The sequence below is a fragment of the Pteropus vampyrus genome, unplaced genomic scaffold (genome assembly GCF_000151845.1).
Source record: "Pteropus vampyrus isolate Shadow unplaced genomic scaffold, Pvam_2.0 Scaffold33, whole genome shotgun sequence".
NCBI classification, from domain to species: domain Eukaryota; kingdom Metazoa; phylum Chordata; class Mammalia; order Chiroptera; family Pteropodidae; genus Pteropus; species Pteropus vampyrus.
Window position 1 is genome coordinate 9411401 of NW_011888814.1, and position 12585 is coordinate 9423985.

The 12585-nt window shown below is 36.9% G+C and overlaps 1 protein-coding gene and 1 pseudogene across 1 annotated transcript in view; both read left to right on the forward strand.

Moving 5' to 3' along the window:
- The first annotated feature begins 5169 nt into the window (after positions 1–5169).
- LOC111737988 lies at positions 5170–5288 on the forward strand (annotated as a pseudogene).
- A 1467-nt stretch (positions 5289–6755) lies between these two features.
- KLHDC10 (kelch domain containing 10) overlaps positions 6756–12585 on the forward strand; it is a 50333-nt gene continuing 44503 nt past the window's right edge. The window contains exon 1 of the mRNA XM_011357228.2: positions 6756–7038. Coding sequence (XP_011355530.1) covers positions 6867–7038 — 172 coding nt within the window. The 5' untranslated portion in view covers positions 6756–6866. The remainder of the gene's footprint in view (positions 7039–12585) is intronic.

The following is a 12585-nucleotide window of genomic DNA, read 5'->3' on the forward strand; positions in this document are numbered from 1 at the left end:
GCAGCTAAAGCGGCATCACTGCATCACATTGACGTTTTCCTGATGTCAAGTATAAAACTAAACTTATTAAATAACAATAAAACAAAGTTGAATTCTGTTTGCCTTTCAGTTATAAAACACCAGTGCAAGAAAGTTTGTTTTCATAACTGACATGTAACCCTTCCCCCGACCCAGTCTTCCCCATTATCAGTGTCCTGCAGCAGAGTTGTATCATCGCTCAAAGTTCATAGTTTATCTTAGGGTTTACTCTTAAGGCTGTACCTTGTATGGGTTTGGAGAAATGTCTAATGACACGTATCCACCCTTATAGTATCATACAGAATAGTTTTACTGCCTTAAAAATCGTTCGTGCTCCACTAATTTACCCCTTCTCTCCCCCCAAACCCCTGGCAACTACTGATCTTTTTACCGTCTCCGTAGCTTTGCCTTTCACAGACCGTCACATAGTTGGAATTAAACAGTATGTAGCCTTTTCAGGTTGGCTTCTTTCATTTAGTAATATGCTTTTATATTTTTATTTATTTTTTTAGATTTTATTTTATTTTATTTTTTTAAATTTATTTTTATTATGGTGACATTGTTTAACGAAATCCAGTAAGATTCAGGTGTACGATTCAGCAGTAAGGCATATTTACATATCGCATCGTAAGTAATACACTTTAAAATTTTCGCTATGTCTTTTCATGGTTTGATAGCTCATTTCCTATTAGTGCTGTATAATATTCCATTGTATGGCTACACCACAGTTTATTTACCCATTCATATATTGTAGAGCATCTCGATTGCTTCAAAGTTTTGGCAATTACGAGTAAAGCTGCTATAAATATCTGCGTGCAGGTTTTTGTGTGGACACAAGTTTTCAGCTCCTTTGAGTAAATACCAAGGAACATGATTGCTGCATTGTATGGTAAGAGTATGTTTAATTTTGTAAGAAACTGCCAAACTGTCTTTCAAAGTAGACGTACCATTTTGCATTCTCACCAACAATGATATTGCTATTGCTCCACATCCTTGTCAGCACTCGGTGTTGTCAGTGTTTTGGATTTTAACCATTTTAATGTGTGTAGGAGTTTTCCATTATTGTTTTTAATTTTTTTTTTTTTTTTTAGATGAGGCAACCCTTGGTTGACCTCACAGACTGCAAGGACCTTGTCAGTTTACAAGCCTTGCTTGCTTGCTTGCTTGCTTACTTGCTTGCTTACTTCTCGCTCGCTCGCTCGCGCTCTCTCTCTCTCTCTCTCTTTCTTTCTTTCTTTCTTTCTTTCATTTTTATTTTTTATCTTTTATGCCTGCAGCACCTGGTCTTCTTAGGTGGTCTCCCATCCAAGTACTAACCAGGCTTAGCTTCCGAGATTAGACGGGATCGGGCTTGTTCAGGGTAGCATGGCCATAGACTATTGTTTTAATTTTTAATTCCCTAATGACATATAATGTTGAACATCTTTTCATATGCTTATGTACTATCTGCATATCTTTTTTGGTGAGGTATCTGTTAGCTCTTCTTCCCATTTTTAAATAGAGTTATTTTTTACTTATTGTTGAGTTTTAAGAGATCTTTGCATATTTTGGTTAACAGTTCTTTATAAGATATGTCTTTTGTAAATATTTTCTTCCAGGCTGTGGCCTGTGTAAACACATTAGTTACCAGCCTTAATGTTAATCAAATGCCTGCCTGAATACTCTAAGAGGGAACCTTAAAGTTTCTATAGCTCATCCATCCTCCAGAGCAGGTCCTTCCAACTTGAATACGTAAAGGTAAGGTATTTCAGGACCTCCTGGTCCTTTTGTACTCCCCGTTTTTTCTTGCACTTTTATATTTTAATTCTTCTTTTCCCACTGTATTCCATTTAGAAAGTACTAGTCATGACCCGCTAAACTGATCTCATGACTTAATGTTTCAAAAACACTGTGGTAGGTGAATCTGCCCATTAAAAAAGATAACACACATAAAAGTGTCTAGTTCACAGAAGGTGGCCAATAAATGTGAGCCCTTGTCCTCCTTTTCTTTGGGCAGACAAACTTAATCCTAGCTACAATGTATATTTTGTGTTTCTATGACATCTTATGTATAATGCATATGTGTGTAATGCTTATATGTGTAAATGATTATAATTTTTTTTTTTTGTAATTAACTAAATTAAAGACTAATTACTTTGGGCTTCTCAATATCAATGCTAATTTGATCTGGGCTGATGACAAGCAGTTAATTACCTTTGACTATTTACCAAGGAATTTATATGATCCTGGGTCATATTTAATATATAACGAACTAACCAACAGTCCAAGAAGTAAACATTTTTAAAGGGCTGCTATGCATTGATTGCTAATATGGGAATATGACCTTACATTTACATAAAATATTATTCTTTTCTATGTATATTCACGTATACAATTTCATTGATCTCTCACAATAACTCTGAGATGCTGCTAAAGCAAGAGATATTACTCCCATTTTGCATGTGATAAAACTGGGATACAGAGAATTACACTTGTGTTTTCAACCCTGCCTGTAGATTAGAATAACGCAGGGAACTTCAAAAATACGGCCAATGCCTGTGCTCCAGAGATTCTGATCCAAACAGCTGGATATATTTTACAAAATGGCTTCAGGTTAGTCCAATGTGCAGGCAGGGTTGAGAGCCACTGGGTTACACAGTGTTGAATTTCAGACACCAATATGAGAAATAAAACTAGATTTCATAATATAGCGAGTACTTTTTACCACTTCCCCAATCCTCTATTCTCACACCGCATTAAAAGTTGTCATTATAGGACCTCTGCTGGAAAATAGTTCTGGAAAATAGTTGTGGAAATTTGTTTGAATCATTGTATGTATTCGACATTTATAAAATAGATTTCCTGGAAAATATTCTCAATGCAGACTTCTTGCTAATTTTGACTAACTTGTTTTCTGAGTTAATGTGAACTGAGAGCTCTTCCTGCTTATCATGCTATCTTTATGGGTTAGCTTCAGGAGGGTAGAGATGGTCCTGCTGTCTCAAGTATTATGATAGCCCATTCTTACATATTTTATTATGCATCTCTAAAAAATAGAGATTTTCTAATATATCCTTGATATCATCATATTACATTAATTCTTTAATAGTCTCTAATAATCTTTCTTTGTCATGAAATTATTTTTTAAATTTGATTTGTTCAAGAGGATCACATACATTCTGTTGTAAATTCCCTTTAATCTGGAATTGTTCTTTTAAGAACTATTTTTTAAAAACGTTTTATGTGGGAAAAATTCAAATATATATGAAAGAAGTGAGAGAATAGTGCAGTGAACGCCAAGTACCCATCATCCAGCTATACTGAGCATCGACTCATCGTCATCCTTGTTTAATCTACATTCTCATCCTGTCTCTCATGTCCCGCTACCTGGATTATTTTGAAGCAAATCTTAGATATCAGCATTTTACCTGTAAATATTTCAGTATGATTCTCTAAAAGATAAGAGCTCTTTAAAAAAAAAATATCCACAGTATCTAAAAAAATTAACAGTGATTCCTGAATATAATCCAATATCCGATCAAATTTTTCCATTAAGAAAATAGTTGTTTCATTCTATCAAAATGCAAACAAGGCCTAAACACAGCATTTGGTTGACATGTCTCTTAAAACTCTGTTAACAATCTGTCAGTTTTCTTTTCCTCTTCCTTCTCTTTGAAAGATAATATTGAAGAAAATAGGCTGTTTATTCTATAGTTTTCCACATTATGTATTTTTCAGATTACTTCTTCAAGATATCATTTAACACATTCTCTGTTCCTTTTATTTCCTGTAAACTGGTAGTTAGAGCTACAAGTTTGACTTTATTCAGATTCATTTTTTTTGGTAAGACTCCTTCATGGATGAGTTTGTGTACTTTTGTCAGCAGACACGTAATGTCTGGTTGTTCCTTTTTGTTATGCTAGGAACCATTTATTGTTATTACTTAGATCTATTATTCCATTAGGGGTTACCAACCTCCTATTTTGTTTTTCATGACATTGACTTATTGACAAGACCAGGCTAGATATCGTGGAGATTGTCCCCTGCATGTGTTTGTTTCACATGTTCCTTTGTCCCCTGAAAGTTCCCATAACTGGATATTATAGCTTAAATCTTGATTAGAGTCAAGTTAATGTTTTTAGCATTAGTACTTTATAGGTGGCATTGTATACTTCATATTACATTATATTGGCAGGTACATATTGTCTGCATGCACTTATTTTGAAGGTCTCTCTCCAAATTATGTTAATAACCATTAAAGTGTACCCACATTCCACATTAAAAAAATTTGGCTATAACCTTTTAAAAAAGCTTTTAAAATTTAATAACTTTAAATTTAGTTAAGAATAAATCTTTCATTTTGTTTTTGGAATTTAAAATTGATTTTATATATTTAAAATTGATTATATATATTTACAATATGTTTTCAATTGATTGGTTAATGTATCTTATTTTTGTAGACTTTTTTTTTCCTTTGTATTATAAGGAACTTCTAACACATACAAAAGTAGGCAGAACAATATAATGAATAGTTCTCATGTACTCAGAACCTAGCTTCAGCTTATGGTTAATGTTATTTCATCTAGCTCCCCATCTCCTTCTCCCTTCCTGTATTATTAAAACATTTTAAAATGAGATATAATTCACATACATAAAATTCACCCTTTTCAAGTGTAGACTTCAGTGCTTTTAACGTTAACAAAGTTGTGCAACCATTTCTATTCAATGATTTTTTTGTGTATTCATAGTTTAGAACCTTTACAAGTCTCTTCAATCTGTAGATTTCTCTCTCCAAATCTTTTTCCTATGCAATTTATTTGTTGAAGAAACTTAGTTGTTTATCCTTTGAGTTTCCATAGTCTGGATTTTGCTATTTGCATCTCTGTGGTATTATATGTTCCTCTGTATTCTATATTTTCTATAAATTTATAGTTAGATACAGAAGTCTTATGAGGTTCAGATTCAGTTTTTTCCTACAAGACTACTTCAAGTCATGTTTATGTTTTAGAGACACATATATCTCATCTTTTATTTTGTGATGCTAGCAGAGGTTGATGCTCAATGGATTAGTCTCTGAATTCATTAAGGGTTGCAAAATGGTGATATTCTATCATTCACTTTTTATTTATTACTTGGAATACGTAGCTTACTCCTAGTAAAAGAAAATTTCCTGTCTACAGCCATGCTACTCTGAACGAGGGGGATCCCGGCTGATCTCGAAAGCTAAGCAGGGTGGGGCCTGGTTAGTGCTTGGATGGGAGACCACCTAGGAAGACCAGGTGCTGTAGGGGTAAAAAAATAAAAACATAAGGGATTGTCAGCTGACAAGGTCCTTGCAATCTGTGAGGTGAACCAAGGGTTGCCTCGTCTAAAAAAAAAAAAAAAGAAAGAAAATTTCCTTTATCTACTATTTGGTTACATACACAGTGGTACAGATTGTTTAGAAAATTAACATTTATTAATTTTGATTTTTATATTTTAGAGCCATAGACTTTTTTTCACGTCTCTGATATTTTCGTAAGCAGTGCGTTATAGTGTTTAACGGGTAAAACACCTGCCCACAGGGATTGAAGTAGGAAAATAAGGAGGCGGGGTCAGTGGCGACAGGAAATTTGAACTGAGGTATGAATCCTCTGCTCTAGCAGATTTTCTTTTTTCTCCGCATCACAGAAGGTTCTCCCATATGAAGCATCACCGGGAAAAAAAAAAACAAAAAACCAACCTATAAAACCACCAGATCTAAGACCCTTGTAAACTTTTGTTTCCCTTGCGGAATTTATATGCTTTTCCCTTATTATTCATGGACATCAGTGAACAATCTGTATTTTCCCACTTTGCACCGCGGCCAGTAAGTTCAAAGACAAATTTTCTGTTTAATTTTGGAACAACAGGAATTTCTAATCTGTACAACTGCATTTTCCCTCAATCGATCTTCCGTACCTGTTCCTGTCTTTAGGCCGATTCAAAGGGGTTTGACTGAACAAAAACATTTTGCATAGCCATCAGTCACCTATGAAAATACCTTTTTCTTGGCACTCTAGTCGCTGCTGGGTGTTATTTTTAAAATCTTTACTAACGTAATGAACCAGAAATGGTTTCTCATGGGGGAGGGGTCTTGTGTTTCTATAATTACTCGTGAGCTTGAACATTTTTCCATGTTTGTTAACTAAAACTGTTTGCTTGGGACGTAGCTTATATTGAATTGGGGAGTTCAGCTTGTCGACTGAAAGACTAGAGAAATGAAACCCAGAAATACCTCCTGCTTACATTTAAGCTTTGACTCCGCCCCTGGATTTTACCCCCTCCAAGGGAGCCCTTTGTGTCTGTCAACGGTCAGGGAAAGCGATCTGAGTCTGTAAAGCTGGCGGGACACTGTATTGTCCCCAACTACGCCTATTATGTGCATATCCTACTTCAGATTTCAGTGTCTACGGGGAAGAGTTCCTGAACCCCGAACGTGCCGGAGTACGGGCAGCCGCCGGGGCTCCTTCTGCAGGCGTGGCCGATCCCGCTCGGCCTTCGATTGGCCCGCCTGATCCCGCAGGAGCAGCCGCGACGCGCGCTTGCTTAGCGCGGTGGATGCGAGTGAGGAGTGGCTGCTTCTGCCTTCCTCCCCCCCCCCCGCCACTTTTTTTTTTTAGCCATAGCTATGGTTACCACGTCTCTCCCCGCCTCCCTCTACCAGCCAAGAAGACGACTGGCCATTGGCTGCCTGTCACCAAGTCAGCCAGTCATTGGTCACCGGTGAAGGCCCGGCGCTCCCCCTTCCCCTGCCTCCCGGGTCTCTAGAGGAGCCCAGGAAGGAGGCTCGGCTAGTGCCGCCGGGCCAGGGGCTGCCGGGACCGGGCTGCGGCAATCGTTAGCGGGTCATGTCGGCCGCCCAGGGCTGGGACAGGAACCGCCGGAGGGGAGGAGGTGCCGCGGGCAGTTGTGGCGGCGGTGGAGGTAGCGGGGCTGGCGGGGGCAGTGGGGGCAGCGGGGGTCGGGGAACTGGCCAGCTCAACCGCTTCGTGCAACTCTCCGGGCGGCCGCACCTGCCAGGTGAGTCGTGGGACGTGGTCCTGACAGCTTGCGGGCGCGGCGGGAAGGTGACTGCTGTCTTTTCTTTTCTCTCTTGCTTTCTTTTCCTTGGGTGGAGGAAAGACAGGCCCCACACATAGCTCAGAGACTGGGGCTTAGAGAAAAGGAAGGGTGTCTTTGAGGTCAGGGGGGCGGGGGGAGGGAACAGGAACACAGTGAAAAAAAAAAAAGTATTTTTGTTCTGTTGAAATCTCTGTGCTGAGAGTTGCGTTTTCAAAGGAGAGGCCACCGTCTCATTGACATTCCTAAATGTTTCGCTTACTCGGTTCCCAGTCTCGTCCTCTTCCGTAGTTTGATCTTGTAAAAGAAAGACATTGGCGCCTAGCCGTGGAAATTATTTTTAAAAGGGTACTAAATTGAGGAGAGAAGAGGGAAGAGCATTCCAAAGAGTGATTTTTGTGAAAAAAAAACACCTCAAGTGTGTAAAAGTTAGGCATGCTGAAACAAGAAAGGAGGATTGGGGAGGGGGAGGGTTGTTGGGAGATGGGTGGGAAACGGATCCAAGATTACTAGGGAAAGCTAGTTGAATTAATAATATTTTGGAATGTCCAGAGACAGAATGGATAGTGTGTCTGGATTCTGAGGAGAGAAAACGAAGATCAAGAATATACATGGTGACAAGATTATGCTCTGTCCACTATATAAAACAGCTGGTTGAGAATTGGAAAAATGTATCCAATGTGATTATTTCACGTTTTGGCCTACAATTCCCTATCCTCCGGTTCAGATGCCTTAAAAAACAAAGACAAATCGATATGTGTGCAGACGATTGGAAAGAGAGAGATTTGTAAGTGAATATTCAGTATAGTAGAAGGAAGGTAGGGAAGTAAATACTGCACAGAATGTCAGATGTTAATTGGGCAAGCTTGTTTTTACCATGAAGAGAAGTACCAGGAATGATGTTAATCATTCACCATGTTTTTTTGTGATAATGTTGATTTTATCAATGATATATTTGTTGAGCCGATGAGTTTTGAGAACATCATGGGTTTTGAATTGTTTACTACCGAACCTTGTACTTCTACGAAGTCAAAAATTGTTATTTGATTAATTCGAAGATAACAAAGGGAATTTTGTACAGCCAATGGAACAATTGCTTATATTTGTGATGAGGTTATTGATGTGTGCTAGAAATGCAAATTAACCCACTTTTATGTACTATTAAAATTAACATTGAAATGGTTTTAAACGGTCAAATGTATAATATTCCAGGAGTTGGGTTTGAGATGATAGTATCAAACTAGGTATTCTAGAATTGCTAAATATGTATCTGATCTTAAACATGGAAAGGAAAAAGTCTTTTATTCTTACCCCAAATTAACAGCAAAAACTTATATTTTTGTGTATTGACAGATTAGAAGGTAAATCTCTTACCAAAGACTATCACCAGCTTGCCCTCTACCTCTGCAATATTTAAGTCTTTGATCTTAGATTAATTATACCATGAGCTTGATAGAGGCATTTCCAGGCTCCAAGAACCTGGTTGGTGCACTTCCTTGCTGCCACCACCTGATGGCAGTGGAAGCCATGATTTCTGATAAGGGGCTCCGTTTTGAACCTATTATTTCTGCATTCCTTTAGCACACAAGGCCAAGAACAGCCATTTGTCTAGAGATAAAGATAAACGTGTTTAAACTGAAAATTCATGCTATGGGGTCATCAGCGTCTTCTTTCAGCTTTCTTCTCCCCTTGACTGGCACTTCATTCTTCCTTCCCCAAGTAGGCAGCCTCTGTTCTTCACCCTCAGAATGGGGAACATTTCGTACCTCAATATATATACTTTGAAATTTTTTTACACCAGTGCTTTATTTTTTTAAGTATTGCGTTTCAAGCTTCCCTTCCCCCTTTGATTGAAAGGTTTTATTCTGAGATGTTTAAAAAGATTTTAGGTGATGGGGAGGGATAGAAATGTCTCGGCCTATTTTATGGTTGACCCTGGAGGTAAAAAAATAATAAGTTTGTGTAGCTAATGTTCTCTCTCCTTTGAACTCTAATCCTATTTTTCATTCTTTTCTACCAATACTTCCAGTTACTGAACACCCAGATCCTTTTCTTACTTTTTGCTCGTCTACCCTCTCTCCAGTGATCAGTGAAACAAAACAAAACAGCCTGGTCTCCCTGGAGTGTTCTCGCTCTCTTTCAGTGATAGCATCGTTATGCATGCAGTCTTGCAAACCTGAAACTTGGCCATCCTCCTTAACGTTTTCCTCTCCCTCGTGTTTTAGGTGTAGTCAATCACAAAATCCTATTTTATTTCTTCCCTGACTCCAGTCCATGCCACCATCATCCCTCACTTAGGTCTCCTGCAATAGCTTTCTAAGCAGTGTGCCTGCTTCTACTCTTGCCCATAATTCTTACAGCATACTGATCTTTTTGTAAGCACAAATCCTTTCCTATCTCTGCTTACAGCCCTTTATAAGCTTTTCATTGTTCTTAGGATAAGGCAAAAATCCTTAACAGACCTAAAAGGCACTCTATGGCCTGGCCCTTCTCTAATGCTACAGTTTAATGCTACATCATAGATTTTGTTCTTGGAGTTTTTCCACCTCCTTCGGCATGTCATGCTCCTTACTGCCACTGGGCCATTGCACATGCTATTGCATCATCCAGAAACCCTCTTACTCCCCATTCTAGTCTTTTTTTAAAGCCGCTCTTCCATTGGCTCTCAGCTTGATCACTCTTTTTCAGAAAGCCGTCTCTGACCTTCTCTTTGTTCTCTTCTCCCTATACACACTCAGAGCACCATGTGGTTTTCCTGGGCATACTTGCCATTTGTGTGTGATTCCTTGATATGCAGGATTTGATGCTCTTGAGATATATATACATATGTCTGCTTATACACATATGCATATATATTCTTAAATTCTTAAATTCTACATTAATACATTAACATTATATGTAAGCAGTTCGTTTCTTGTGAATTTGATTGTGGTTCAGTCCCCTACAGCCCCATTGAGTCTGGAAAAATGGATAAAATCAAATTCTTAAATATAAAAATAGTGGACTATACTCTGCATCCACGGAGACAGCACACATGATATTTTGCGAAACCCTGTTTGAGCAGCTTCTTGCCTTTTTGCTGTCTCCTAAAATACAACAGTGATTATCTGTTTGCCCCATAGGCCAAAAAATTCCTAGCTACTTGGTCCTAGATTTTTACTAACTCACAATCTCCATACGCAGTAAAGAACGGAGAATGGTTCTTTTTGTAGAGTAGGTATGCAGATCCCCCAAGGAGGTCATGGGGATAAAGGAACCCAAGTTGCTATTGTGATTTAACTGTGTGAGTTTGATTAAATGCCATGTACAGTATTAACTGGGAAAACAGTTAAAACATTGTTGTTAAGGTAGGAACTGGAAACCTGACAAAGAGGAGGAGAAATAAAACAGTTGGTAAAACTGGGTGAAAATAATACTGGAATCCTAACCTAAAAATTTTAAATGTCGTATATATTCATGAAATTTAAATGGTACAAAAGGACGTATGATAAAAGGCAAGTTTTCCTTTTACCTTTGACCCCAGCTAATTGACTTCCTTCCTAGAAGCAACCAATGATAAATTTCTTGTGTATCCTTTCCAGAAAGATGTGTGTGGGTGAGTGTGGAAGGAGGGAAATGGTATCATTTCTTTATTTGGATAGGCATTTAAAATGTTTACAGTTGTACTAATGCAAATGATGATACAATGAATATCCCTGTACATATACAATATTGCACATAAGTATGTCTGTGTCTTTAGAATAAATAAATTCACAGAAGTACAAATGCTGGGTCAAAGATATATACTATTTAAATTTTGATAAATATTGCCAAACTGCCCCACACAGAGGTTGTACCAGGTTATGTCCTACTATCTGTGTTGGGAGTGCTGGCTTCCTGACACCCTTGGTAACAGAGTTGATTATCAAACTTTTTTAAATTGTCAATTTAATAGGTATATTTTTCTTCATCTTTTCAGTAGGTACGAGAACCATATTTGTTTCCTTTATAACAGCTGCTTGTATTTTCTATTCACCTGGTTATTTGTTCATTTTTCTATTGGCATGTTTAATATTGTTTATAGGAATTCTCTGTTTTTAGGAAATTAGTTCTTTGTGTGATATGTGTTGCAGATATTTTTCACAGTTTATTGTTTGGCTTTTAAAGACCTTGTTTACAGTATATTTTCTAGCAGAAATTTAAAAAAATTTTGTAGTTGTAATTGTCAGTCTTTTTTGGATTTTAGGTTTGGTGTCATATGAAAGGTCTTCCCTATTTCAATATTATTTCTAATGAAAATGAAAATGAAAATTCTTATGTTTTTTTTCTTGTTCTTTTTTTATTTTTTTTTTCAGTTTAATTGCCTTTTTCCTTTTAAATTTAAATTATTGAGGTGTAGGAATCCAACCTTACTTTTTTTTTCCAGGCGGCAACCCAGTTATCCCAGTACTGAAATATTGTCTGTAGGTATACTTAGTTCCTGCGTATAAATTGGGGTCCTTACTGGATTTTCGTTTCATTGATCATTTTACCTATTTATACATAATGACTCCATCCTTTGATTATAGTGCTCTCATTCTACTTCCCAGACTTTTCTTAGATATTTTTGCTTGTTTATTTTCCCATAAAACTTAAAATTAGTTTTTCAAGCTACCCTCCTCATCCTGTTGGTATTTTTATTGGTGTTGCATTGTATTCATAGATTGATTTGGAGGGAATTGACATCTATTTGAGGGTCAGTCTTCTGTTCAAGAACAGGGTATATATTCATTTCTCGTTGTTCAGGTTTTCTTTTGCATCCCTCAATAAAATTTTAAAAGTTTTTTTTGTATAAACCTTTCACATTTCTTGTTATGTATATACCTTGATATTTTCTCTTTTTTGTTGCTATTGAAAATGGAGTTTCTACTTCTATTATCTTTTATCTTGTTTGAATATGAGAATGCTATTAATTTCTGAGTATTAATTTTGTCCATAGCCACCTTTGAAATTCTAATAGTATCTGTGAATAGTTTTTTTATTGGTTTTGAAAAGATAGGTATTTTTTAGAGTTTTGCAGTTAATCATATCATTACCAAATAAAGGTAATTTTATCATCTCCTTTACAGATTTTATACTTCTTTCTTTCTTTTGTTAGATTGATTTGTCTAGTACTTTCCAAAAATATTAAACGATAAGATAGTAGTGGATCTTTGTCTTACTCCTGACTTTGGTGGGGTGTTGTTAGTGCTTTCTTATTAAGATTAGACCTGACTTAAGATTGAAGTGTGCATGTTTTATCATGGGAAAGTAGTCAGCTGTTACTTAAATTTTAGTAAGTTTTTAATATGGAAGTAAATTTTGTCAAATGCCTTTTCAGCCTCTATGAGAATTATGTAATTTTTCTCCTGTGATCTACTATTATGGTGAATTGTACTAATAGATTTACTGTTACTGGACCTTGCTTGCATTCCTTAATCAACTCACTTTGTCATTGTGTATTATTTCAAATATGCTGCTGGGTTCTGTTTGCTAAACTTTATTTAGAAA